Source organism: Passer montanus, unplaced genomic scaffold, assembly GCF_014805655.1.
Source record: "Passer montanus isolate IOZ18808 unplaced genomic scaffold, ASM1480565v1 scaffold10, whole genome shotgun sequence".
In the NCBI taxonomy this organism is placed as follows: domain Eukaryota; kingdom Metazoa; phylum Chordata; class Aves; order Passeriformes; family Passeridae; genus Passer; species Passer montanus.
The window spans coordinates 4,232,419-4,259,088 of record NW_024356505.1 but is presented as its reverse complement, the minus strand read 5'-3'; the positions used below and the strand labels follow the sequence as shown (position 1 = coordinate 4,259,088).

The window sequence follows — 26,670 nt, the reverse complement described above, 5'->3', positions numbered from 1 at the left end:
ATATTATGATGACTGAAGATGCTCATCTGGAAATCCTGCAGCTTTTTAACACATAAAGTGGTGACCTATGTCATAACCTAGATTTGCAGATAGCTGTTAGACAGCTCTTTTGTGCACTAGTGTTGGTTTTGGTTTTGAATAACCAGGGAAGTGGTAGAACAGTATTGCTGACAGTAATAATGTTCATTTATAGAGCTTTTCTATCCTATGACCTCAGAAGTGCCTAAAATAAAGTCAGTGTTCCCATTTCTCTTAGAAGCAATGGGAGTCCCTAGTGACAGCTTAGTCAAAATCACACAGCCAGCTAATGACAAAATCAAAAATAGCACTAAGGTAGCTACACTCAAAACCAGGACCTACCTTTTTGGTCCCTCCTGTGTTCTCAGGACCGATAATCACTCACCATCAGCAGGAGTATCATAAAGAAATCTCAAATCTGCACACAGCTCTTCTTTGCTGAAGATCTCTAGTTTTTTGTAGCATCACATAGGGGTGTATTCACTCAGTGTTGATGTATTGTGGCTCAGCTGGGTTAAATCCTAAGCCTTTTTGGTGTGGGTTTTGTTTCTGTCAAAAATACTGTTTGACACTTTCCATGGTATGTTTTATGCTATGTGCAGAGTTTAGTTGCCAGAGCTGAATCTTTCCTCAGGGAAGCCTCTGTTTGTGTGCTTAATTTTTAATCTGATCTCTACTAAATAGCATAGAATTAGTTTAAGCACTGTCAGACCCTCCATTGTGCATTAGAGCAAGCTGTAAGGAACAAGTCTGAAGAAGGCGGCAAGGCAACAAAATTCAGTGATTCTGTGCAGAGCTCTTTTTGCAGAAGTTGCAGCTCAGCCCCACTTTTCAATCACAGCTTATTGTCTGGGTAGCTGAGTTATTCTAATGTGGCTGAGAGGAGAATCTAGCCAGGAGGTTGTGGTGATTGCCGAGCAAATACGAAGTGCACGTGCTTTTCCCTGGAGTGCGCGAGGTCTGCAGCAACTCAGCAGGTAATTCAGCCACCCTCAGGGCTTGACCTCATATTTCACATCAGGATACAAATTTTTGTTGTGAGTCCAATTTGATTTTTTTTCTTTCTTCTTAATTTGTTAAGCAGCAGACGTGTGATGTGCTGGGAGATATGAAAGAAGATCTGGACTTAGGTCTGAGAAAACTTAGCCTTAGGTTTAGCTCTTGTACAGAGATGCAGCAGCCGTGCTCTTGTACCTGCATGGGGCTCTAGAGGTGATATTCTGGACTCTGTTTCAGGTGCAGGAATCAGCTTCACATGCTTTCTTTGAGGGTTTGGGATCAAAATAGATCACCAATACAGACAGGCTTTGGGAGACTACAGCAATGTTGTCTTGCTTTAAAAGAAGGAATTGTCTGCACAGTGCCTTTGTTCTTCCATTTTGCAAGAAAAGTGTCTTGTTGCTTCAGCCCGTTCCCCAAAGCAGGAACTTGCTGCCTCACAACTGGCTTTCAGCGAGCCTTCTTTTTTCTCTTCTTTTCTTTTTTCCTCCCCCTGGGGGTTAAAAATAGCAAGCAGTAAGAAGTGATATTGTATACAAGGCTATTACACTTTTGTCTTGGCCTGCTTAATGTCCTTGACACGTACCCATTTCACCCAGGGACAGCCACTATGCAAATTGGCTAAAAGCTCCATTAGGTTGTTCAAGGCTGGGGAAACCCATCTGTCAGTGTCTGTGACACAGCCGGGCTGGAGTCTCACGTGGGAATCTGTCCTTGAAACACCCAGGCAGCCGAGTTTCTTTTAGCCTCTAGTGTTCCCAGAATCAAAGGAGATTGTTGTACGCTCTCTTTCTTGCCGCTGTTTGTGTTTTTTATCATTCCTTTTCTACCTTGATCCCCTTTCCAGAAGAGCACAGGCATAGACTGAGAATTAACAGGGAAAGATGTGTTTTACTTCTTTTTTCAGTTGCTGTGCCATAAGTGAACAATTATGCATATTACTTGTGGAAAAATAGAACAGTAGCTACTTGTTGTCCTGAAAGAAGAACAGCTTTATAACCCTTTTCCATGTTTTCCTGTGTGATGTGCTGATGGAACACATGAGGTGGATATTTTAAAAAGTCTTGCTGGGGCTCAGCTGCATTGATATGTTCTCTGTGAGTGGACCAGAAGTGTGTGATAAGCTAAAAAAATACCAAAGAATGCACCCGTGAAAGGCTTTCATTAATAAGACTCAAATGTGGGGCCTCTGCAGAGAGAAAAAAGCCCAGCTCCTGAACACAGGTTTGGGAGCACAGAGTCTTTTCTGCTTGACATCCCCAGGGAAAATCTCCTGCAACAGCACTTACTGTACATCTGTTGAGGGAAACCATTTGGTTTTTCTTCTGGGTGGAGGTAAGGTGGCAGAGTGGCAATTTTGCCGTTTCTTTGCTTTCTTTCTGCTTAGGACTCCATTAAAGTGCCTAACCAGTGAAGAACACCACAATGGATGGTACAGAAGTAGTTGTTAACCTGTGAGTGCTGCAGTTAGCAATGTTGCAGTGTTTGTAATGTGAGACAGTGGCAGGAAAATAGTTCAGATTTTCATTCCCTTAGAGCAAGAAGACTCAGCATACGAGATCAAAAGTAGTGCCCTTCGAAGTGTGTAAGGTCTGTATTGACAGGCCTCTCAAGCCCTTGATTATTTCCAGCTGGTGTCAAGTAAGAGCCCTGAACACAGAGTATCTGGCAAAATAGCTCAAGTGACTTCAATACCCAATGGTGTTCAGATGTATGAGATAATTATAGCCTTCTTTATAACAGATGTTGTATTCTTCAGTTTGGCACTCTCTTTCTTCAGCATGCAAAGAATTTCCTCTACCTAAGCTGATGGCCATTTTGATCATACAGATACAGATTTTTCCACCTAAAAGTAACCAGTGTGGTTTTCATGGAAACATATATCTACAAGAATGGGATTTCCCTTTATCATCCTGTTGAGGAAGAAGAAAAACACTTTTGATAGTACTGTGTGGAGACTGATGACACAAAGAGTTAATGTGTTGGTATAGCCAGAACCAGTGTAAACTTCATCTTTCCAGAAATAGAAGTCGGTGATTCAGCAGTTCTCCTTCACATTGCCAAGTGCAACTTATTCAAATCATGTCATATTCTGCTTTCTGTGTTCCAAACCCAGTCACGTTGTAAGGAAGCTTTTAGATTAGCATATTTGTTTAGATTTTAGACATGCCATTTTTGTTCTCTCTCTTAGGCTCCCAGGGCTTCTTTTTTTTCTCTGTCTCTGGAGGTAACATAGACCTTGCATGCAACTCCCACTAAAAAAAAAAAAAAAAAAAAAATTAAATATCATGGTAAGAGGGATGGTATATGCATTTTTCTAGAAGTTAGTTGTGGCTGACTTTACACAACCTTTGTTCTTACACTTGAGCGTATTTTCATATTGCCCCAATTCTTTCAGGGCCTGTGTGAGTAACTCACATTTGCCAAGGGGAGTAGAGGGCTTGCAATCTTGCTCAAAGCCATTTCTGCATTTATGCTTTTCTGGCTGACTGCTCAGACTGCCACATCCTAATGGGAGCCAAAACGCAATTAAACGTTGGTGAGTTGTGAAAAGGCATAAGTGTTTGGCCTTCCTTGTGCAAGGGATTCCTGTGCATAGGCAAAGTGGAAGATGAAACAGAATTTTTACCCACATTTTAAGAAATTGGATGCCCAAAGCTGTTGGGAACAAAAAGCCTGCTTTGTCCTCACAAATTTTTGGACTCAATACTGAAGTCCTGTTTGAGAAATGAATACTCCTTAGGGCAAACTCTTGCTGCAACTGGCCCTGTGTGCAAGAGGGACGTGGGTGTGCCATAAGGAATATCTTCTTTGGCAGAGGAGGAGGGAAGTGCAGAGCCTTTCTCACAGTCTAGGGCACAAGGGCCATTGCAAAGCATAAGAATGTAGAAAATTATGAGACTACATAAAAACCAAAACAAAACCTGAGATGTGTTAAGTTTTTGTGGCCTATTTACAAGTGTCTGAGAAACAGATTTGAATTTTAGTCGATGCTCACAAGCCCATCAGTGGAGCAGCACAGGGGGACACCGTTCTAAAATAGCTCTAGCAGATGCCACAATAATACGCGTTTTGCCTGCGTCTCTCATTTATTTCTTGCTGTGTGTAGTTTCTTACTAAATCTGTTCCCTTGATAAATGCAAAGATGTTCTTGCCATTGGACACAATGGCTAAGTGCAATTGTCACAAACACTTACTGGCTTAACCTTCTTGTTGCATAGCTACCGCTGCTGTTAAGTATTTCCTGGGCTAACAGAGATCTTTGAAATGAGTTTTAATGGTTTTCTTTTCATATACACAGACCATGGCTGCTAAACAATGGCAGCTTGAAGAAAAGCTATTCTAATGATTACAGCAATAGTGTCAGTTATTTGGATAAACTGTCAGAGGGAGGCTGGCCATCAGTGGATCACTGCAAGGGAGCTTAGGAAATGGAGAAAATTAACCTGCTAATATAGCCAATACTCCAGATCTTCAGAAAGGGTAATTGTCCTACTACCTCGCTTAGTGTGCAAGTGTTAATATTGGTAACCAGATGTCAAGAGACCTCCTATCCTGCCAATTTTACCTTCCCTAAAAAAAGGCTCTCCTTTCATAGCCTTGATTGCTCTAAATACAAAATATGGCAAGTTGTTACTGATTTATGGGCATCTTGGTAATCGCTTCCCACACTTGTCACACAATTGATATTATTTACTTTAAAATTTATTAATTGATACCAAGTGCCAGCAGCACTGTCTACATCCATTTCTGAGAGCTTCCGCTCCATCGCAGAGTGACGAATGTGAAGAAGGGGTCAGGTGCTGCTGCGAGGCAGTGGCCTTCTGCTGAATGGTGCTGCCCTGAGAGCCTGAGGATTTGCATCCCCTTCTTGGTGGGACTTCTGTGCTCTTCTGCCCAGCATCTCCCCCTGCTTAAGAAACCTGTCTGCCCTGGGGGACTGTGGTGGTCTTTGTGCATTAATGCTGTCTCTCCTTGGTGATGACAAGAGCACGACCAAGCCCTTGGACCATAACCTTGTGGGAGAGGTGTTTGTCTCTGCCTACATGGGATGGCAAAGGGAGCTGATCTTCTGATTCCACCCTGCAGCTGATAAATGCACCTAAGATACTTTTAAGCCCGTGGTTGCAGAATACAAAAATTGCCGGCTTCTAGAGAATTCTTTCTAGGTGGTGGTTCTTCTTTTCAGTAAGACTTTATTTTTCTTTTGTTTTTCAAGAAAAAAATGAGCTCATTTTAAAAATCTGTAAATATTAATGATAGTCTGGGAACACAGGCAGCAAAAATAAGCTAATTTGGGTGTTTGTTTGAGTAAGACCAGTTACTGCTTATGAAGATAAAAGTGAATTGTCCTGTTCTGATGTCATTAATGAATGTTGTATGTATATTTTAAAAAGCTCTGATCAATAATGAAATATTTCAAGAACCAATTGAAATTCGAAGTCATGAAACATAACCAGAAACAGCCACATAATTTTGTTAGTACTTTTGTTGATCAGTGAAAAAAACCTGGTGCCTGGACTATTGACAAAGGAATTTATTGTAAAAAAAAAATTCTTAAACTCATCTATTGTCTGTGAGTATTTCTTCCTTTATATTCAACCTTTTTTTCTTTATTGTTCTGTTTGTAATGAAGCTGGGTCTTATTTTTTCTTGCCAGTAGTTTGATAAATGGCTTGAGAGGAATCTATGGTGATGGCCTTGTTTGCTCCTTAGCAATTGTGTCAGGGGAGGGGATTTTGTGTTTGTTTTTAATTCCCTTTTATTAGCACAAATGATTTTATTAAACATCAAGGTCAGTTCACAAACTTGGGATGTTTGGTGAGAACTGGTAATCAAAAGGTCTGTTTTTTTTTAAAGATGTCTTTAAATTTGGACTCAAGTGTAAACTGACAGAAATATCGCGATCAAGTGAGTAGCTGATAAATGCTATTTTAGCAAGTAGGCTGCTAGCCTGTGGAACTGCCCTCTGCCTGGGCATCTTCAAGTAAAATGCTGCAGCTAATTTTATAAAAGCTCAAAACATTTTAGGACCAAAATAGCCATGTTTGTAATTAGGGATACTAAAATAGAAGCAGTCTGATCCCTGAGGATTTAAAACAAAAAGCCTGAAGCATCTCAGTCTCTCCCTACCTCAGGTCTGCTGACATGGCTGTGGCTGCAGCACATCCTGGGTGCTGCCTTGGGAATTTGTGGCCAAGCCAGAACCTTGCTTCAGGGAGAAGCCACTTATTCCTCAGCCACAGGCACACTGCCCAAGAAGAGGAGAACATGAGGTAGTTGATTGAGCTGTGCTAGAGCTGAGCCAGCAAGGTGATGATAAGCTTTAGAAGCAGGTGGTCAAGAGCACAGTGTAAATTGAATCACTTTAGCTCTATGTCCTCCTGTTGTATGCTGTGTTATGTTATGTAACACTGTGATCTATGTCTGGGTTTTGTATATGTGCAAAGGACTATTTATGCTTCCCTTATGCAGGAGATAGAAAGGTCCCAAATAAGTTAATAATTTGGCTACACTTTCTTTTTGTGTGCAGACTGTGATGCAACTTCTGAAGATTTAATTCTGCTCTTTGTTATGTTTGAATCTCCAAATTGACATCAATACACCTAGTTTTTTGTGAGTCCTCTGTAAAAGGTTTTGAAATAAAAGAGCTGTGTCTGCTTTGCTTGGCTGTTAAGACCTGCATGGCACTGTTTAGGAAAAATGAGAAAAAAGAAAAACATGACCTGGTGCTTTATCTGTTAAGTCTGTCATGCAGTATTCAATTAGCTGCACCTCAGTAATGCAGGAGGGAGGGATGTGGCCTGCACAGGAGATTGGGATAGTCCAGGGTGAAATGTGCAACAGCTGCCAAGGAGATGAATCCACTGCAAAGTTGATGTTTATCCGTGCAGAAGAGTGCAAGAATAAATAGGCATCTGATCACACAGTGGTGCTTAATAAAACAATTCGTCTGTAGCATAGATATTAAGTAGTTTGATTCAGGCCAGAAATGTTTCTGAAAGAGCATATTTAGAGGTGGTTGTCTTTAGCACTATGCAGAAAGAAAATGACAGTGCAAGTAACAGATGACACATTATGAGAAGCTGCTTGTATAAGTGTCCTTTACTAAACTGTTACAGAGATGAAAGTATTCCCACTTCGCCTTTAGGAACATATTGTATTTCCCTATTTATGTTTGTTTCCTATCATGTGATGAGGTGCAAGGGAAGGTGCTGCTTGCTAAGTTTAGCCTTGCAGACTGTGGCTGCAGAAACCTGGCAGTTCACACTCCAGGAGGGTGACAGTGCTTTGAGGGAAACCGGGCTACACTGTGCCATCATTCTCGATGGCACCCCTAGCAGGGAGCAAAGGGGGGAATATTTCAAAGTCTTGTTTCCCTGGCTAGTGTTAATGTACTAACAGCTTCCCGCAGAAGAATTACTGAAGACTGTAAAAAGCATTAGTGAGAAATAAGAACTGTTACTTTGGTGAATAAATGTAAGATATGGGCACTGAGAAATGCAGGGAATGCATTTATGCAACTTCACAACCACTGCTGTATTTTTTCAGAGCTCTGATACTGAATTGCTGGAATCACTCTCACCTATACTCACTCATTTTGACATCAGAGTCTGAACAAACCCTGTCTTTCCAGATGTTCTGAGTCATCTTTATGCAGCTGATGATGTTTAGAAGGGGAAAGGGAAAGAAAGCATAGAAGATGTCAGGAGAGCACTTGTGGCTCAGAAGCCCTCAGTATACAGCCTGCAAAGGAACTTTTAAATTGTGTCCTCCTTGCCAGACCAGTAGATCATCAAAGGTCTGCTGGCTACAGGGGCTCTTCCAGATGTGTTCAGAGCAGGGTAAGGTCTCAACCTGGAAACGTGGGCTCTGTTTGGCAGCCAAAAGCTGTGGCATGGTCCTTCCCAGAGGTGCCCTGATGCTGTATCTATCTCAACTCTGCAGCAGCATTTTGTCTGTTGGGTGTGGTAGGATGGGGGAATTGTAATGATAAATGGACCTCAGTGCAATATATAATAACCTGATAACAGGTTGTTTCTATCACTGAAAGATTTCTTGCCTGGCAAGAACCTATTACCCCAGGGTTCACAAAAGGACATTTAGTGGCAAGCCATTGCAAAAAAAATATTAGGCATACAAGGGATAACACCATATTTATATTTAACACCAGCAGAATTAAGTGTGTCAATATACTTTTTGTCTAGGATTCCCTGTTTTATTTTCTTTTAAGAAAAATCCCTGTGAAAAATTATTTTTAAATATAGACATGTTTTTAAAAGTGTGTTAAAAACATCCAGTACTTTTAATAGTCTGTCTCTGTATTGTGTCAAATGCATCACCATGTTAACAGTGTTCCTGTTTACTTGCAAAAGATGTGATAGAAATCCCCCTGACTGTGTGGCTGCCACCTCCTCATGTTTTTGAGGATTGTCCACATAAGACATGGGATAAAATGTTTCACATAAAATGTTCTGAATGGAAGGAAGAAGGGGGAAAAAGATCCACTGCAAAATTCTTCTTGTAAAACAAGAGTGGGGACAAGCAGCATCAATTACACATGTTTGGTGGCAGTTTTAAAACACGCAGATTGTTTTTTCTTTAATATAAAATCCAGTTCTAAAACTGATTCCCACTAGGAGGTTTTCAGAGGACCAAAGTCTGATGGGTCAAATCACAGAAGATGTAGGATGATGATCTGTGTACAACATCTGGTAGCAAAGTGACAAGTGTTCTGGGGATATTTACTCTCTGCTTGCATTTCTCATGCCATTTCCTAAGATGTTCCCACCTGTTATTAGCAACACCCAAATGTAAGTCTTTTTGCTGGGTAGGTCTTTTGTTTTCCCAAATGGGTTGTTTCTTACAGAAACTAAGTCTCAGCTCCTTTTATCATGCTCTGCTAATTCTGTCAGGGGAAGTTAAGATTATATAATCAAAGAGTCAGAATTTAGGCAATACTGGAATTCTTCATGAGCCTGAATTTGGATCCTGTGTGAGCAGTCATTGGCATGTGGTCATTTAAACACTTGATTGGACACAATCTTGTGCTTTCTACAAGGCCCCAGGCTTTGCTGTATTTAGTGATAGTTTGGTTCATTGTAACTAGGACTCAATCCTGCAGTTGTCCTCAGACCCACCTGGAAGACCTGCAGTATTTTGCTGTTGTCTTTCAGTGTCCCATTTAAGATATTTTTCAAGTTTTCTTGGATAAAATTCCTCAAACCTGAGGTTTAAGTTGAAGTCAGCCCTTTAGATCGATTGTGTATGACACTTGGTGTTTGACACTGAGCCTAGATACTCTGAGTACCTGGACTCAGTATGCTGCATGTTGGGACCCATGCCTTGATATGACTGAGGGAGTTAGATTCCCTTCACCATTTTAAGAAGATTATTATAAAAAAGAAGAAAAAAGGAAAAAATCAATTTTTTATAACTATGGATACGTGTAATTTAAAACCTTACTGAGACTGATTATCTGATGGCAACTGGTAGTGGCATTAATTGTGTAACATTTAGTCTCAGAGATTTTTAAAGACTTTTCAGTTTACTTAATTTCAAATGATTGAGAACCAGACTGCCCTTAAATTAGTACTGCTTTTTCTTAGAGAGTCTTTCCTTAGTCTACACTGTAGATCTTCAAAGACGCTGAGGAATAGGATATTCAGTATTTCTAATTCCTTTAATCCAGAGATATTGCATTAATGTAAATACTACTGCTGTTGAAATCTGTGTGGAACATTGTTGTTTAATAATGACTTTAGCAAATGAACTAAATTTGAGGTCAAAGCATAGCAAAGGAATAAAGTTCAGATGTCTCAGTTTTACTAAATCCTTTTTGTGCAGTTGAATTTGATTATAGGATGTACCTGCACAAATCACTTAGTAGTCATTTGTTCTGTAAGTAAACTTGGAGAGCTTTTAGCATACATAATGTGTGAGGTGAAGGAGTTTTGTGCTGAATAGTTCTTTCTTATAGCATTGGATATACTGATAATAATATTTTCAGACAGCCCTTATCTCTAGTTGTCCAACCAGTCCCCCCACCTTGGTGTTACTTGCAGTGTTGGTGAGGGTGCAGTCCCTGCTGTCCTCCAGCTTGTTGTGACAGTGCCACGTTGGAAGCCTTGCTAAAGTCAAGGCGAGCAACATCTACCTCTCTCCCCTGATCTGTGGAGCTGCTTGTCCCAGCACAGAAGTTGAGCAAGGTGGCCAAGTGTAGTTTCCCCTTGCTCATCCCCGCGGACGCTCTTGTCCCTCACACGCTTAGCACCTATGAGGCTTTTCTCTTTAGTTGGGCTAGGTTGTGGCCAGCCTGATGATCCCCCAATCTCTTCTGAAGCATTACTATGGCCTTTCAGTGAAAAGAGAGAGCAGCCTCTGAGTGACCCCAGCTGGCTCCCTTACAGTTTGTGTTCAGTAACCTCTTACTGGCTTCCTGGAGTAGTTTCTAACTTAATGCTCCTCTTCCTCAGCAGCACTTCTCACCACAGGCCCTACTACTAAGGGAAGATAGCCAAGAGGACTGGCAGCTGACCTTGCCAGTGGAGACTGAAGCAAAGAAAGCACCAAGTGCTTTCATCTGTCCTTTGTCACTTGTCCCCTGTCCTATTGAGCAGTGGGCCCATCTTTTCTTTAGTTTTCCTTTTCCTTTAGTTTTTTTTTTTTTTCCAACACTCCTGTAGACAAGCTGGTATTCCTAAGGAGTTTATCTTTTTTCTCCAGCTGGTAACACTGTGTGTTATTATTACAAAAGTTGTAATACTTGCTAGAAGCATTGTAGTTGCCACTCTTCTCCATTCTGGTTTGGTTTTTCTAATGTAAATAATTTTTCATTTTAGACTTGATTCCCCCCCCCCCACCATTTTGTGCATATGAGCCTATGACAGAGACATTAAATGGTATTAAGACTTAGAATATTTATATGTATCTGATTTGAAATATAAACCTTATTATTACATGCCATAATTCTTCAAGCTTCTATTCTAAAGCATGGTACAACATTTATTAAGAAAATGTATTAAGGAGATTTTCCTTCTTCCTTTGCTTATCCTGATTTAACATTTGAAATTACTTCCAATACATATTCTTTCCAGAAGAAAAAAATGCTGACTTAAAAAATAAATCATGCATGAATGAATAATATTAAAAGGTCAAAAAGCCAGAAAGCTAACAGAAGAGATTGGAGGCAGTGTTGCAATGCAGAAGGAAATTTAAGGTTTTGTTTATCAGGAAATATATCATTTGGATGAAAAACAGTAAACAGAGATGGTAACTTGTTTCAGGAATTTAACATATGTACCCTGTTACTCTGAATTCCTATTGCTTGCAGCAGGAGTACCTCATTATCCCAATTAGTGGTGCGTTGGGTTTTACACAGATGCGTGAGTAATGAAGCAGCTGCATCCCCACATTGCAAAGCTCCTCACCTCGGAGCGCAGAAGTTCAGGTTCTTCGTATTGTTACTTCACGCGGTATGGAAAAAGCACATGGCACAGAGCCCAAAATGGTTTAGGCAGAGCATCTTCAGCTGAGTCTGTGTCTGTTAGCAAGATACTTGGCTCATCGGGCCACAACATTTAGCAGAAAATAGTGATGATTTTGGGGAACTGAGAAAAAGCAAGTTGTTGCATTGAAGTCAAATTTCTGCACTATGAACCATCCTAAGTGTATCAGAAAAAAAGAGAGTAGGTTGCCTTTAGCAAACTGAAAGTTAGTTTTGTGTGGATATTTTAATTGAGTCAACATTTCTGAGTGCATGAGTCAAATGACATTTGAAACTTCGGACAAGCACAGTGGCACAATCTGTTGTTGAAGAAATGGGAAGAGACTGAGAACTTACGCCACAGTAAATGTAGAGCTTTTAAATTTCTTCCCCCTTGCTCTGAGAACTGCTTAAAATCAGAGGTAGGGGAAACACTGAAGAAAGAAGTAGGAATTAGATAGGAAAGGACTTACTGAATAATATTGGATTGCAATTTTAAAGGTGATGGGTTCTCTGCATATCTAAGCAGCTGATCAGGTTTATCTATATTCAGATTCACTGTTTTTGAAGCCAAATTGGCATTCTGAAGTTATTTTTACCTTTCAAAAAAAGATTTGTAGTTTTTATTTGCCTTGTAGGAAAAACATGCCAGAATCTCACTAGCTGCAAAAAAACCAAGTTGACATCTTTCAGTGACTCTGAGTATTACAAAATTTCCATCATTCAGTAGTCCTGCAGTTCCAGGACCTCAAGTCATGGCAGCAAAGAGCATTGTTGGGCATTAACTGCTGTGGCATCTGCTTAAGACAGGTGGCCAAATACCCCTGTGAGTGGGCTGATCAATTAGCACCTTTGCCTCAGTCTGCATTTGGTGTGAGTATAGGGTGTATCTTGAGAGTATAGTGCTCAGGCTGCAATTCAGCCTAAGGTACATATGACTTACTTGTAAGAGTATGAGTGGAAACAAAAGTATGGCAATATTTTGTTTCATAGATCCAAAAAAGACAGTAGTGTTGGGGTTTTGTACTCACTCTCAGCATGCTTAAGTAAGTTCATTCTCAAAATCAATAAAATCTATAGAAGACTGAATTTTAAGAGGAAAAAAAAGTCTGTCAATAAATTGTGTTTAATTCTGAAAACTCCAAAGATAGAATAAAGAAGTTGTCTGTTTTTTACATTAATTATTCAGTTTATTTAGTAGATTTTGCCTCAAGTGGATTTGATTGATGTTTGGAAGATGTTTTAAGTTATATTAGATACTTGTTAAATCAAATAAAATTAAACAGCTTTTCCCATACTACTTGCCAAGTCTGCCACATGAAATCTAAAGAAAATGGAGATTTGATAAAGTATCAGAATCTTCAGTAACAAAGTTGAGAATGCTTATTCATCTTCTGTAGCAAATAATTTAAAGCTCATAGTTGACATCCCAGAATATTCTTGACATATCTTGCTCACCTTGCTCACATGTTCATAATGTTTTGTGTGCTCCTGGGATGCCAGTCATGTGATGCTTGAGCGCATTTTGACCTGAAGAAGGTCCGGAATTCACCTCCCCACCAAGTTAAGGCTTGCAGAGTTCCATTCCTTCAATCTTTCCATGGGCCCAAACAGTATCTCAGGTCATGTATAATGGTGACTTCATTATGACGTTCTCTCTCTTACACAGTCAACTGGTTTTAAGAATGTAGAGGAGTGTCTGGAATGGGACGGAGAGGTTCTTAACATGGGGTTTCACACCCCCAGTGAGCCCTACCCCAGCTTCTCTGGCTCCCTTAGCCCATTTTTGGTACAATATTCAGGGCTGTCAGAAGCATGAAGGTGACTGGCACCACCTTTTCCAGCTGTGTCCATAGGCTAACACCTTAATTTTAACCTAGACTTAAATTCTTACCCCCACTACATCAGCTTACTCTTGGGAAGGTCTTCTAGCTCTCCTATAAGTGACGTTACATACATTTGTCTTACAAGGTTGGTTGTGTCCTCTTCTTCCTAAGTGAGGAATTATGTATGAACTGTAATGACTTGTGTGGGCAATTTTTTAAAAGCTGTTTTCTGTGATGAATGTGCTGGATGAGTTTGCACTGGAAGCAAAAATGTGGTGAGGTTTGTGATGGCTCATATCTTCTGCAGGCATCCTCTGGCACCCTGCCTGGGACCAGTGTGTTACTGTAGCTCGAGGGGTCTCAAAGAAAACATGAACTGGCTATTGTGAAATGCCCCAAATTCTGTGGTGATGATGCCACGCTGTTGTGGAAAGGAAAAGCCTTTCCCAAACTCTGCGTTCCGGGGATTCTTTCGGCCACAGGATGGGAGGCAGAACTCATCTTTATATATCCTGGGTGGAGGAGACTGAGCTTCCCCATGCACGTCTAGAAAAGATCATTGTGGTAACATGGGAAGATGATGAGCAACATTCCTGGGGAGCTCTGCCATCCCTGAATCCTCCATCCCAACAGTGCTTATGTCAACAGTGGCAGATCTCCTGCTTAATTCTTCTATAAGAAAGATAAACTTAGGAAACTTGGTTGGATCTTGAAAAACCTTTTTGGTTGGGCTTTCTTTCTGCAGAATGAAAACACATCTGCTTCTGATCTCTGCTTGCCAAATTCTCAAGTGGAGAGGAAAGAGATGATATCGACATTTAGTTTCATTCTGTTCTGTAAATTCAGGTTTATGTGGGGGGCTGTTTTTGTAGCCAGGTTCTCACAGTAGTGTTGATGCCAGGGTATGTGCGGACTGTGTGCAGAAAAGTAATGCAATGGAGCACGTGCCTGCTGCATCTCATTTCCAAGATCCTTGTAGGCTGCCACATGTAAACAAACACTCAGGGAGTAAATTTAGTTTCTCAGAACCAAATATGTGTTTGTTCTTGCAAACATTTGGAAAATTAAGTATCAGCCTCTTGGTCTGCATTTTTATTCTTAACTTTCAAATGGACTGACAGCTCATTGTAGCCCAAAACTGGATATGTGGAAATGTAAACACAAACAATAATTTCTTCTTGAATTTGTTATTTACCCCCCACCTTTTTTTTAAAAAACGACAGAGTAGTTGTATCACAATCAGTAATTGCCATCATATTTTGCTCTGTGCTCTAAAATATTCTTATTAGTGGAATTGCAATGTTTTATTGTCCAGATTGCCCAGATTTAGTAATTTAAGATCTAAAGTCTGTTCACATTTAGTCTCAGTGCATCAATAAAATATGAATGGATTGGATAATGAAGCAATAACAGTAATTTATGTCAAAGGATATAGGCTATTGTTTACGAGTTTTCCAAAGTGCCAAAATACTTTATCTATAGAAAGAATTCTTCTTCTCCCTTGTGGAGAAATAAATAATGCCTCAGGAATATTCTGTCATGGGAGCCTCCTACCATGAAATAAATGGGAGGAGACAAGGATGTGAAGGTTATTTTCCACTCTGGAAAATATTTATTTGATGACACGGCTCTTATTGCTAGTTTTTGGCTTTTCAATGCTAGGGACTAAATTTTGCCCTCCTGGCTGGATGTAAGAAGCCCCAAGTTCAGAGAAGTCACCATGTTTTAGACCCTACAGGTAGTTTGTGGATTAACAGAAAATTGCTTATGAGGGATGAGTAGCTCCATCTGTGGTATAACAATACGTGGCCAGGAGAAGGTGAAGAGCTGGAGCTGGCAGCTCTGCAGCATCTATTACATCTATTCAGTGCCCAAAATCCAGGCAGGCAGTGATGGCCAGGGTATTCTCTATCTGAAAACAATGCTTCTAATTTCTGTGCCATTCCCGTCTTGGACTGTTTTTTTTCTTGAGTCCATTCATCCTCAGGTGAGATGATCTTCAGACAGTTCTAATGAGATGTTCTCTAATCTACTTAATTATTTCGACTTCATCATACTTCAAAATAAGCTGCTTTACACCCAACCAATTAGCTTTTGAAATTTCCTGTTGGTAATGGTGGTTATGCAGACTATTTCAGTCTGTCTTACTGGAAATAGGAGATACTGTGATTAGTGAGATGATTTTCAGGTTTCTAGTGTATGTCACCCTGACTAATGACTGCTAAACTCTCAGTGCTGTTGAAGACAGTCAGAACAGTGAATTTCTGGAGCTTTTGCTTTGCTTCATTGGTTGGTTTTAATTCCAAAAACTGTATAAAATGATACCTACTTTGTGGGTACTCTCCAGTAAAGAACTTCTTCCTCTTCCTGTGGATGCCTCTATTTCTTTGTATTGCCTACAAGTAAATACTTATAAAATGCTAAAATCTGCACAGTCATGACTTGGAAGAAAATTATTTTGGGATAGAGAAAATTGCGCCAAATTTTGCCTGTGCTTTCATTCTATAGATCTTAAATGCTTTGTGCTAGGTTCGAGGGAATTGTAGGCCTCTGGAGTATTTAGCCTACTGATTTCAACAGCTTTGTCTGAGAAGCAAAAATCTCAAAGTATTTTACTGATCCATCAAATCCCAATTTCAGTCTGACTGTTGAATGACTACTGTGTCTGTTGGAGGACTAGGTTGGGGCTTTTTTTCATAATTTCCATTTTCACCAAGTGACCTTTTTTTTTCCTGTGTGAAATGAAGGGGTAAGCAAAACACAATTACACCTTTTTCCCATGTAGTAAAGATATCATTTGGAATAAAGTGAGTTCAATACATACATTACAATCACAATAGCCCTGTGAACACATAATTTGAAATGTGTTTTTAAATTAAAAAAATATTATTAAAGAGAAAATTAATTTGATTGGTATTGTATTATTTCAAATTATTTCATTCATTCAGTTTAGATACAGAATAGCAAAATCATTGTATGCAGAAATAATTTTTATCTGTAAAAATTAGGTTTAGTTATAAAGTTAGACTTTAATACTATTTTCCCCATCTTTAAGTAATATTGCAATCCTTAGTAGTGTCTTTCATCCAGTAATCACAGAGCATTATATATGCCCTAGGAAGGTAAGGAAGAATCATTACAGATTAGTAAACTGAGATGTAAGGAACTTAAATGACTTGCTTGGAGTAGCACAGAGGTTTTGTGGTGCAGAGAGTATAACCTGGCAGCTATCACTCACTGGGCTTCTTGTATCCAGCAAATCACTTTTAAAGGCCTTGGAAGGAATTCAGAGAGATCAAAATCCTCTTGAGGTGTGTTCTGGTTTTCTTGATTGAAAGAACTGTGAGGGAATAGACTTTGAACCTTATTGTCTGTGTTCATCTTCTGAGTTTACTCACGTTTTCACATGCCATTCCTTTACAAATTGAAAATGCTGCCAAGAGGTGAGTTGGTGCTTCCACAGAAACAATCTAGGAAGCTTTGTTACTGTGCAGAGGGGTTAGAAAACTTAGACTCTTTTACATCTGTTTATTTTCTCTTATATATGTAGAGAAGAATCCAAAAGAAGCTCTGTCTTCCAGGCCTTCATTGGCCAGATGGGAGATGGGCAATAGTCATGGCTGGATTCTGCAAGAGCACTGAATGCCCTACAGACTTGGGAAGGAAATTACAGCTGGAGTTCCCTTGACTGCAGCATTTCTAAAATACATGAGGTGTCTGTGTTGCCTGCTTAGATGTTCATTTTTTATTCACTTTTCTGTTCCCCCTGTCTATGGATGGGAAATACAGCTTACCCTCTGGTGCTGTTCCTCACTGAGGAAGCAAACCAAAGGCAGGAGAGTTGCTGTTACTTTGATCTATGTTTCTTTTCCCCTATATTTCCCTTACTGCTCTGCTTTCTCATCAACTGTGATGATTGTCTTTTTCTTAATAGGACATTTTCTGTTCACTCAGCTCCAAAATCCCATCAACAGACTAAAAGTTGGTGGCATCCTCTCATCTTCTCTATAATTGACTAGTATGAACTATCCAGCTCACAAAAATTACTCCTTCGTACAGTAGGGTATAGAGAGAGCTGTGTTTTCCTAATGTGAGCTGTAAAGTGGTATTTGCACAATTTATTTGTATTTACTTTGTCCTATTTTATTTTTCTCAATTGGTAGAGAAGGGAATTGTGTTGTAATTGGGCATTTAGATGAATCTAGCAGCTGGAAAACACTCCATTCAGAGTGAAATGGATAGTGTGTGTTCACAATTGCTTAAATAACACATGTTTTAATGTAGGACTGTGTGTTGTACTCATTTTTTCATATAAAATATGGACTACGATAGGAAAAGTCAACATATCGGTGTTAATAGGGAATCTTTCCAAGACCTCCCTTTCAAGTGGATAAAAGAGTACAAATCTGGGATAGCCAAAGGTGACTACAAACAAATTGGCTAGTCCATTAGCATAGCTGTCCAGCTGCATCCTAGGCTCTGAGGCCACTCCAAACCACAAGCCCGACTGCCTCAGAAGCCTGCCAAGGAGCCAGCTGCTGCTAATAAAGCAGACTCTACAACTTGGCATCTGGGGCCTGTGATTCCCATCCAAAAGGAATTGTATGTGAAAAATATTTGAAATTTGTCTTTTTAAGTAGTGTTTTGCTTTGGAAAGAAAATACTTTAGTCTAAGCTTGCAACTAGTGAAAAACTACCTAAGAGTACTTGGTTGCCATGGAAAGATAAATACTGTTCTTGTGTAAGGAGGTTGGATGTTAGAAGGAGGAGCATTGTTCATTTAATATCTGAGAAGCTTCTGGTTCAGCATTTCTGGGTTATTTACTTAGAAAGACCAAGGTGTATCTCATTATTCATGCTTAGCTGTGTGCAGTTTCACGGGACACTTTGTTTCAAAGAATTGAACTGTAGGGTTTAAGCAGAAGAGTTCATTCCTGAGAATGGATAAGAATTAGCACATTAATTTTTTCACTTTTAAATAATGAAAAAGGAGAAATTTCATTCATTTTTCAAAGATGAAAACAAATCCTATTAGCCATCCATGCTAAATTAATAAGCTGCTTGGAATGATCTACAAACCAGTTCATTCCCCACACACTCTCCACTGAATAATGAAGCATGAGAATTGAAAAATGAGTTGGTTACATTGGTTATGTGAAAAATTAATGGCAAAACCAGCTCTGAATTCAGCTCTCTCTTGAAGTGAAACATTTCGATTTTGCCTCTTTTTATTTTTTCTTTTTTTTTTCTAGAGGTGTAGTACAACCTGTACTTGGTTGTCGTGGCAAAACCTCTTTTCCAGGTTTCTGCAGCTGGTGTCAGGATGTTTTGAACCACTCTTGACAGTGGTGCTCCTTCTGGCTCTCGAGGCAGAGAAGTTAAGTGCTTTTCCCCCGGCCATGGAGGGGTCCAACATCCAAACAAGGCACACATTTCCTGCTACCAGGTGTGCAGGTAGCTCCCCAGACAGTGCCCTACTTTAGCATTGTCCAGGATCCTGTACCGAATGGTCCATATCTGGGATCACCATTAGGTTGCCAGTCATTTCTTTCACTCTAGTTATTACTTGGAGATTTCCAAACCAGATCCTTTGCTCATTTGGAGGCACAGTGCATACTTCTGCCATCAGTCATACACTCAGCAGCTCAGGAAACAAGAACGGGAAGCTTTCTTCTGACCTGAAGCTTTTAGTCTGGCAACCAGCCAGAAGATGTCATCAGCGTCAGTACAGGCAATTTTGTAATCTTTCTGCAGATGGTATTCTGGGGTATTGGATATGCATGGAAATTACTGTAGGCTGCTGTAGCTGAGATTTATTAGTGAAGAGGATTTGGAGTGTAGCAGTGTTTGCTGGGCTGAGAAGATCAGCATCTCCTAAAGCGGAGTGTGGCTGCCTCTCTTAAAGCATCTCCAAGGGTACTGCTGGGAACCCAGGCATCCATCCATGTGTGCCTGTTGTCTGAGCAGCTCTTACTTGAGGGACAGCCTGTCATATGGCCTCATTCTCTGTATACCGAGGACTTTTCTTCTATTTTTTTAATAGCTGTGGCCTCAAAACTGGTGTAAATGTATTTTGTGTTCACTTCCACATCCCCTTTCAGCTGGCTGAGAGGGATAAAATGTCTTAAATTAGAATTAGGCCCCCAGTGTTTTCCTCTGTGTGAGGATAAAGATCTTATAATAGAATGAAAATTGCTCTTTGTATTTCAAAGGTAAATTTCCACTTTTTTTTTTTCTTGGTTATTAGGTTGGTGTGAGAATAGGACATTTACTCATTATCCCCTGCTAAGACATATATAATAATAACAATTAATAATTACCGTACATAGCACTTCATTTGCTTATGGGAAGATCTTTCACTGCTTTACGTCATTTGCATGCGTTCAATGTGCATGGTAATCTGGGAGGTGTAGGGTAAAGCAGAAAGAATGTAACCTCGACCTCTGTTTGTCTTTATTATTTAACCTTAGCAATGCTCAAAATGTGCAAGATTACCGTGGGATATTTCCTGAGCTCTTGATATATTAAAGCCCATCATGTTATACAGAGTCATACCTGCTTCTTCCATGGCCCTGCAGTGCACAGAGTTTTAAATATGCTTTCAGACAGGATATGATAATATACAGATGCTTACTTATTTAATATAGGTTAGTGTTGCCTGTAGTGTTATCCAGCTGGGCGATAGCCATGGCATAGAGCTGATTTCCAAGATGTGTCCCCAGTGTTGGAGCTCAGTTGAGGTGGTGCCTGTGCTGATACTAAGGGCTGCTGCTTCAGCTCTCTATTTCTGGGAATGACATTGAAGCTCGAGTGGGTGGGGATTACCCAGTGATAAAATGTGTGTGCAGAGAAATATGATCCGTATGCATTAAGTGCTTTTGATTGTCAGCAAAAGTATCTGCAGAGACTTGGGGAAGGGAGCTCAATGCCCTTTCTCTTTTACTGGAGATGAGAGTGAATGTCATTACTTGATAGCATGGTGATCACACTAAAAACCTGTATTTTTTCTTTTAATGGCTCCTACTTGAGTCACATTACAACCAGGTGAGATTGCAGAGGAATTCTGATGTCTTGACACTTGGAACTATGTTCCCTCTCTCCTGGTTTAAATGGGAGAAACTGGGAAGAAGGAAGGAGGAGGCCAGGAGGAAAGGCATCGGTGCAGGTGTGGTGTTTCATTTCATTGAAACGTCTGATCATCACCTGTCATTGATACTCCCTTTATAGTCTCCAACTTTTTTTCCTACTAAATAAGGGCTAAACAAAGGGACTTGTTTGAAAGAGTTTAGAGCTACTAATTCAGAAACATCCGTCTACCAAGACTGTGATTTAGTATATGCATAATTATAGCGTTTCATTTCATTGAAACGTCTGATCATCACCTGTCATTGATGCTCCCTTTATAGTCTCCAACTTTTTTTCCTACTAAATAAGGGACTAAACAAAGGGACTTGTTTGAAAGAGTTTAGAGCTACTAATTCAGAAACATCCGTCTACCAAGACTGTGATTTAGTATATGCATAATTATAAGCACTAAAGTGGAGCCACTGACATTAAAAGGGCAATTGATTAACATGATCAGAATTACTCATAGTCTTAAATATTTTCTCTGTTCAAGGCCTAAAAGTAGAACAAGCATATTAGAAGTCACTAAAGTGTCATTGCTGCTGTAATGAAAATTGCAGATGTTTTGCTTTTATTAGTCCATTAGCATAGCATGGTTAACTTAGCATTGGTCCAACATTTACCTGCTGTTGCCACTACACATAAAGTTAGCAGAGTGTGCTGATTGCCTTGTGGAAATGGGATTTTCTCCCTCTCAGCAGGCAACTACATTCCAGGAGCTCTGACTCCACTTCCCCTGGCTGCCCATCTGGAGCTCGGTCCTCAGGATCCTCCAGCTCCTGCAAGTTCTTCCCTAGATTTCAGCTTTTCTGCATAGGTCACAGTGGTGACAGGATGGTCTCCTCCTTCCAATTGCTCCTTTGTTCTCCTGGCAAGCACCCTGTGCTGTGAGTAAATACTCCAGTGGTCAGAAACCCAGGGATTGTTGCAGCAATTGAAATTCTCTGTTGTTGCTTCAGATCAGAGATGTTTAGGTAATTTTTCTAGCATGTGGGTGTCTTTTTTCACAGCATGTATTTACCAGTGAGTTAGGGGAGAATACTGTTTTTCCCTGTGAGAATGCCTCCCTTCTTAAGCAATATTTCCCAGTTGCTGAGTGTGGTTTGTGGTTGTTCAGAAGTGGGTATGATTTTGAGAGCAGAAGGTCTTGGCCTGATCGTCTTTTCCAAACCCTGTTTCTCTATTGCGAAAGGCATCCGTAACAACAGAGTGTTTTCAGGCTGCTTTGGAATTCTTTTCCTCTCCCAGACTAGCCAACCCTCTGCCACCTGACTGTGTGTGTACTGGGTGCTCCTCGTGTTTAGAAAAGACTAACTCGGCTTCTGGCACCAGCTTCTGTACCTTTGGCTAGATATTCTTATTTGTGTTTTAGCATACTCTTAGAGCAGATTGTGTTTAATTTCTTCTTTAATGCTACTTACTCCTTGAGTATCTGTCATTTCAGAGCTTTGTTTTGTGATCTAGCTACTTTAATTCCAAATTTAAAAGTATAGTAGAATAATGCATTTCATAGCTATGGCTGAACTCACAATGTTGGTTGGTCCTGTTTTGCATTTGCAAGGCCTTGCTGGCTTGGAGTGGGTACAGCACCATAGGAATGGGCAGCTGGAAGTGGTCAGGGAGGGCAAGAGAAGCATAGCATAGTTCTGGGTTTACCCAGGTAATGCACATGCTTCTGCCACACTATTTTGCCTTTTCCATTAAAAGCCTTTTTGTTTTGCTCTGTTTCCAGCAGTCCTATGCACCAGCTCCCCACCCCATGGCTCCTCCCAGCCCCAGCACAAACAGCAGCAACAACAGCAGCAACAACAGCAGCGGAGAGCAGTTGAGTAAAACCAACCTGTACATTCGAGGCCTTCCACCCGGCACCACCGACCAGGACCTTATCAAGCTGTGCCAGCCGTAAGTGCCCTTCCCATTCTCAGTGTCTTTTGTAGGAACACGTCAGAGCTGGCCTTCCTGCTTACACTTGTGTGGGCCCTAAAGGACATCAGAAGCCTGCTGTGCTTGAAGGTTGACATTTTTTCCTTTAGTTGAATGGCTAATTAATGCCTGCTAAAAACCTTCAGGTAATGAGTTTAGGGGAAGAGAGGTGAAGGTCTTCACATTGACTTCTGTTTGCTCTAATCTGGTTGATTTCTTAGGTTACAAGGAGAATTTGCATGGCAGGAAAACCTCCCTAATGACAGATTTTATACTTACAATGATCTGTGAATCACAACCCAGTGCACTACACAACATGGGTGTTCCTCCCGCAATCGTTTATCACATTTTATGATTGCTGTGTCACATTGCTGGGCTCAAAGACTGAGAAGTATGAAACCCACTGAAGGTGGCCTTGTAGCCATATAATTAACATCTAATTAACTATAGTGCCACTGAAAAATGATGCTGTAGAAAGTGACACCTTCTACCTCCCTGATTATCTTGAGAGGTATCGTATTTTCAAACTGTACTGATAAAGATTAGTTTTATTGTGTTTTATTTGTGTTGAAACCAAAGAAGTGGCATAAAGGAGCTTTTTGCTCCTCATGCATCATCAAAAGAACTATTTCCTAAAATCTCTTCTACCCTTCTTCTCTTGACTAAATGTAGTGGACAATATGGAATGGCAACCTGATTGGAATTCCAAAGTCTTTATTATTATTGTTGACATGTGGGAGGGGAATAATGCAGTTGGAGGTTCCAGCCAGAGATCACCATGTTGGAATTTAGCATAACACTTTTTTTTAATGTTGAAATAAGCACAAGGAGAAATTTGAAACCTAAAAGTCCACTCTTGTTATGATTCAGAACTGCAGTGCTTTTGCCATAGAGTAATCTATTCCAAAAGATGACATAATCTCTGTATTTTGTCATCAAAAATCAGCCTTTCCAATAGACATGAATAAATGAAATCTGGTAAAGTAAGGAACAGTCTGGGGCTGATCTACAGACTTGAATCCAAATGGCTGTTATTTTGAAGCTTGCAATAGGAGTAGCAGTTCAGTGGGTTTTTACAATTTTATGACATTCTGCATTTCCTGATTTTGATTAAAAATCCTGAAATACTTCCCTGAGTACTCTTTATGTGGGCTTGACTGGCCAGGACTGGAGCTAGCAGCCTTGCTGATGTGATACCTGGGCTTGAATGAACTTGAAGCTCTTCCCTGTGACTTTCTGCTATTAAAGCTTCTGTGGGTAGAACTGACTCACTGCTCACAGGAGAATAGCGTTCTGCTGATGTTTCATATTTCATGCAAGCTGAAATGTGAATGTACCCATCCAACATTTGTACAAACTACATTCACTGACACTTTCTACATGTGACAGTCACAGATAATCCCAGTTCAAGGGCCAGATCCTCAGTAGGTATAAATTGGCTGTAGTCTATTGATGTTCAAAAAGCTGATGTGCATTCAAAAAGCTGTTTTGCGATACATCTTCTGGCAGTCTGACCCTTCTCCAGTTCACATAAACCCTTTCAGCTGATCAGGACTGAACTAACTATTCCTAAAGGAGCCTCACAGCTTTGGTGCTTACGTTCTGCTGTCATGGTGTGGGGCTGTGGTGTGAGCAGTGATACTTGAATCGTGAAGTTCAGGGAGTGTTTCCCTACCCCTGTCTGCGTATGGGAAGTGCACACGGAGTATCTCAGAACTTCCTTTTAGCACTGTGGCAACATTTTTAATGTGCTCCACTAAACTTAATCTGATACAAGATTAGAGGGCTTTGTCTTGCTGTCATGAGGTTCCTGTGTGAACAGATGCTCTTTAAGAAAAATGCTGACACTAATTTTGCTGATTTTTCTATCCTTTGGCTGAATGTCAGTAAGGAGAAACCAGATAGTTCTTCTGACTCTTTTTTTCAGAAAATTAAAAGAATTTATCAAGGCAGAAGAGAAAGACAGTGTAGGGAAACTTAAACATATGCAAATACAAGAATTTGTACTGGCCACTGTGCTGGTGCATTCCCCCCCACTGCTTTCCAAGCTGCAGTATGATCTGAGAAATGCTTAAATCTGACTTTTGCTCATACCCTTGCCAGTGATTTTTTAAGCAATCTCAGACACTCTTGCTCATGACAGCAATGTGTACATTTTAAGTAATAAATTGCAAAATATTTTCTTTACGTTTGCAGGTGGTTACACAGTAGAATTTGATAAAGGTCCAAAGCTTCCATCTCTTCACCTGTCCCCACTCCCAAAAAACCCTCAAACCCAGCCCTTGTCCCCAGAAACCCCACTAAAACCAAACCCAACAGTCTGCTGCTATATGAACAAAAAGGATTTTTCTGCTCAGTAATGTTGTCCTCTGTAGAGCTCTTTTGTTGTTACATGGCTGGGGCTTCACCAGGCATTAAAGTCTTTGTGTGAACAGGCATTTACAAATGAGCAGAAGGTGCTGGCTCCTAGGCTTCCTGCATAGCCTAATATTAGCATCATTTGCTGCAAGATGTGAAGTAAAAACCTTAATTCCAATCCATAAACCATATTATTATTTTGTAGTACAACATTTTTGGAGAGTTGTATTTAAGGGAAGTATTGACCAAAGCTGGCTTATGTCCAGCCCACTGGTTCCCATAGGCTAGCTGCCAGTGCCTAAAATGAGTCCTTCTGAACCCATTTCCTCTGCTCTAGCATGGGACAAGGCTGCTAGCAGTACAACTATAACTTCTAATGTCTCACATTTGGCAGGCTGAGGAATAATGTTCTAAACCCACAATATTTCCCTGTCAGAAGTACAGGAAATGCTGTAAACACTTATGTTTATGTTCATTTTCAGACCTCATCCCATTTTCATGTTTAGTCCCATACTGAGGCCACCCTTCAAGTCATGTGTAAAGTTTTTAATTTAATTTCATTTTGTGAGGTGGGTTAAGGAAGTGAAACCCCTTTAATCAGAATTGTTTGGTAAAGTACAGGGCTGTTTTGATGAATCCTGACTGCTTTTCTGTCTTTCTGCTGTGTGTTTTTGTTGGTGTGCATTGCACACTAAACAGAAAACAGCAGACTGGAGTACCATTGATGCTTGAAGTGCAGAGTCCATTACACGTGATGTGAGACATTTCTGACAAATGTTCCGACACTATCAAACCTTTTATCAATTTGAGAGTAACCTTGTCACAGTAATCTGTCAAACTGTTCATATAACTAAAGGAAAACAAGTCATCATAGACTGTACAGTAGCTGAGTAAATGGAAAAAAAATTGCTACTGGAAGATTTTTCTTTTTGTGTGGTTCTGATCCTCAGTAGTTGGTTTAATGTGTGTCCAGCAGAATTTCATCAAATTCGCTTTTGCAGCAGAGAGTTGTTAGGCTGCACTGTATCTTCTGGGACTCTATACAATAACGCTTTCAAAAGTTACATCAAAAAAGAGTAAAAGTGTTAAAGCAAGGAAGAATCTGTTGTTCTTTTGGGTATGCATAATCTTCTGGATTTTCATAAACACTGAGCAAAGGAACTGCTAAAAATGAACCTTGGCCTCTCTTAACCTTTTCTGAGGTTCTTAAAAAAGAGGCTTTATACTTATCTGTGATTATATTGATCATCGGAACTTATTAGTCTAAAATTTAAATACTTGCATATTTTGTAATGTTAATATTAAGTATCACATAATTATAATTTATTTCTCAGAGGTACACACTCTCTGCTGGTGCAGTGGTATACACCTTTTATATGTATCTATCATTGTATGTATGCCCAGTAAAAATATGCTCTTCATCAAAAGGGAAGATAATCAGCCTTAAAATGTAACACTATAGACAGGAAAATTTGCATGGTGTGTCATTTTACAAGCAAAATATAAATTATTATCTTTGAAATATTCATAATATCTCACTTTAATTTTCATGCATTGCCTTATATTTCACCCAGAAGAATTTCAAGATCTTCTTAAAAACATGCACAGATGAATTAGTGCCTTATTATTATACTAGACTCATCCTGTTCTTCCTAACTGCATCCTGGTGAAGATAAGTTGAAGGAAATCTTACGCACAGACTAAACATCTGAGCTTTATGATTTAAAAACATATTTAATTTAAAGAAGTCAGTCCACTTCTCAAGATTTTGGTATTTCTGTTTGTTCGTACATTTTTGCACCAAAGAAGATTTAGGCCCAAAATTTTTTAAAAGGTAATATAAGCTTTGCAGAAAGGACAGAAAATTTGGGAAAAGAGTTGTTTTATGTCTCTTCTTCCCCCCTCAATTAATTTTGAAAAGTTGGCATAAAACTC

At 39.9% G+C, this 26,670-nt stretch overlaps 1 protein-coding gene across 6 annotated transcripts in view; it reads left to right on the top strand.

The window, feature by feature from the left end:
- The window catches only part of RBMS3 (RNA binding motif single stranded interacting protein 3), a 703,420-nt gene that overhangs the window by 333,885 nt on the left and 342,865 nt on the right, over positions 1–26,670 (top strand). For 4 of the 6 annotated variants that reach the window (XM_039705023.1, XM_039705038.1, XM_039705030.1 and 1 more), the window contains one exon: positions 22,187–22,356. In XM_039705023.1, coding sequence (XP_039560957.1) covers positions 22,187–22,356 — 170 coding nt within the window. The remainder of the gene's footprint in view (positions 1–22,186; positions 22,357–26,670) is intronic. The other 2 variants (XM_039705047.1, XM_039705068.1) reach the window with 1 other exon arrangement.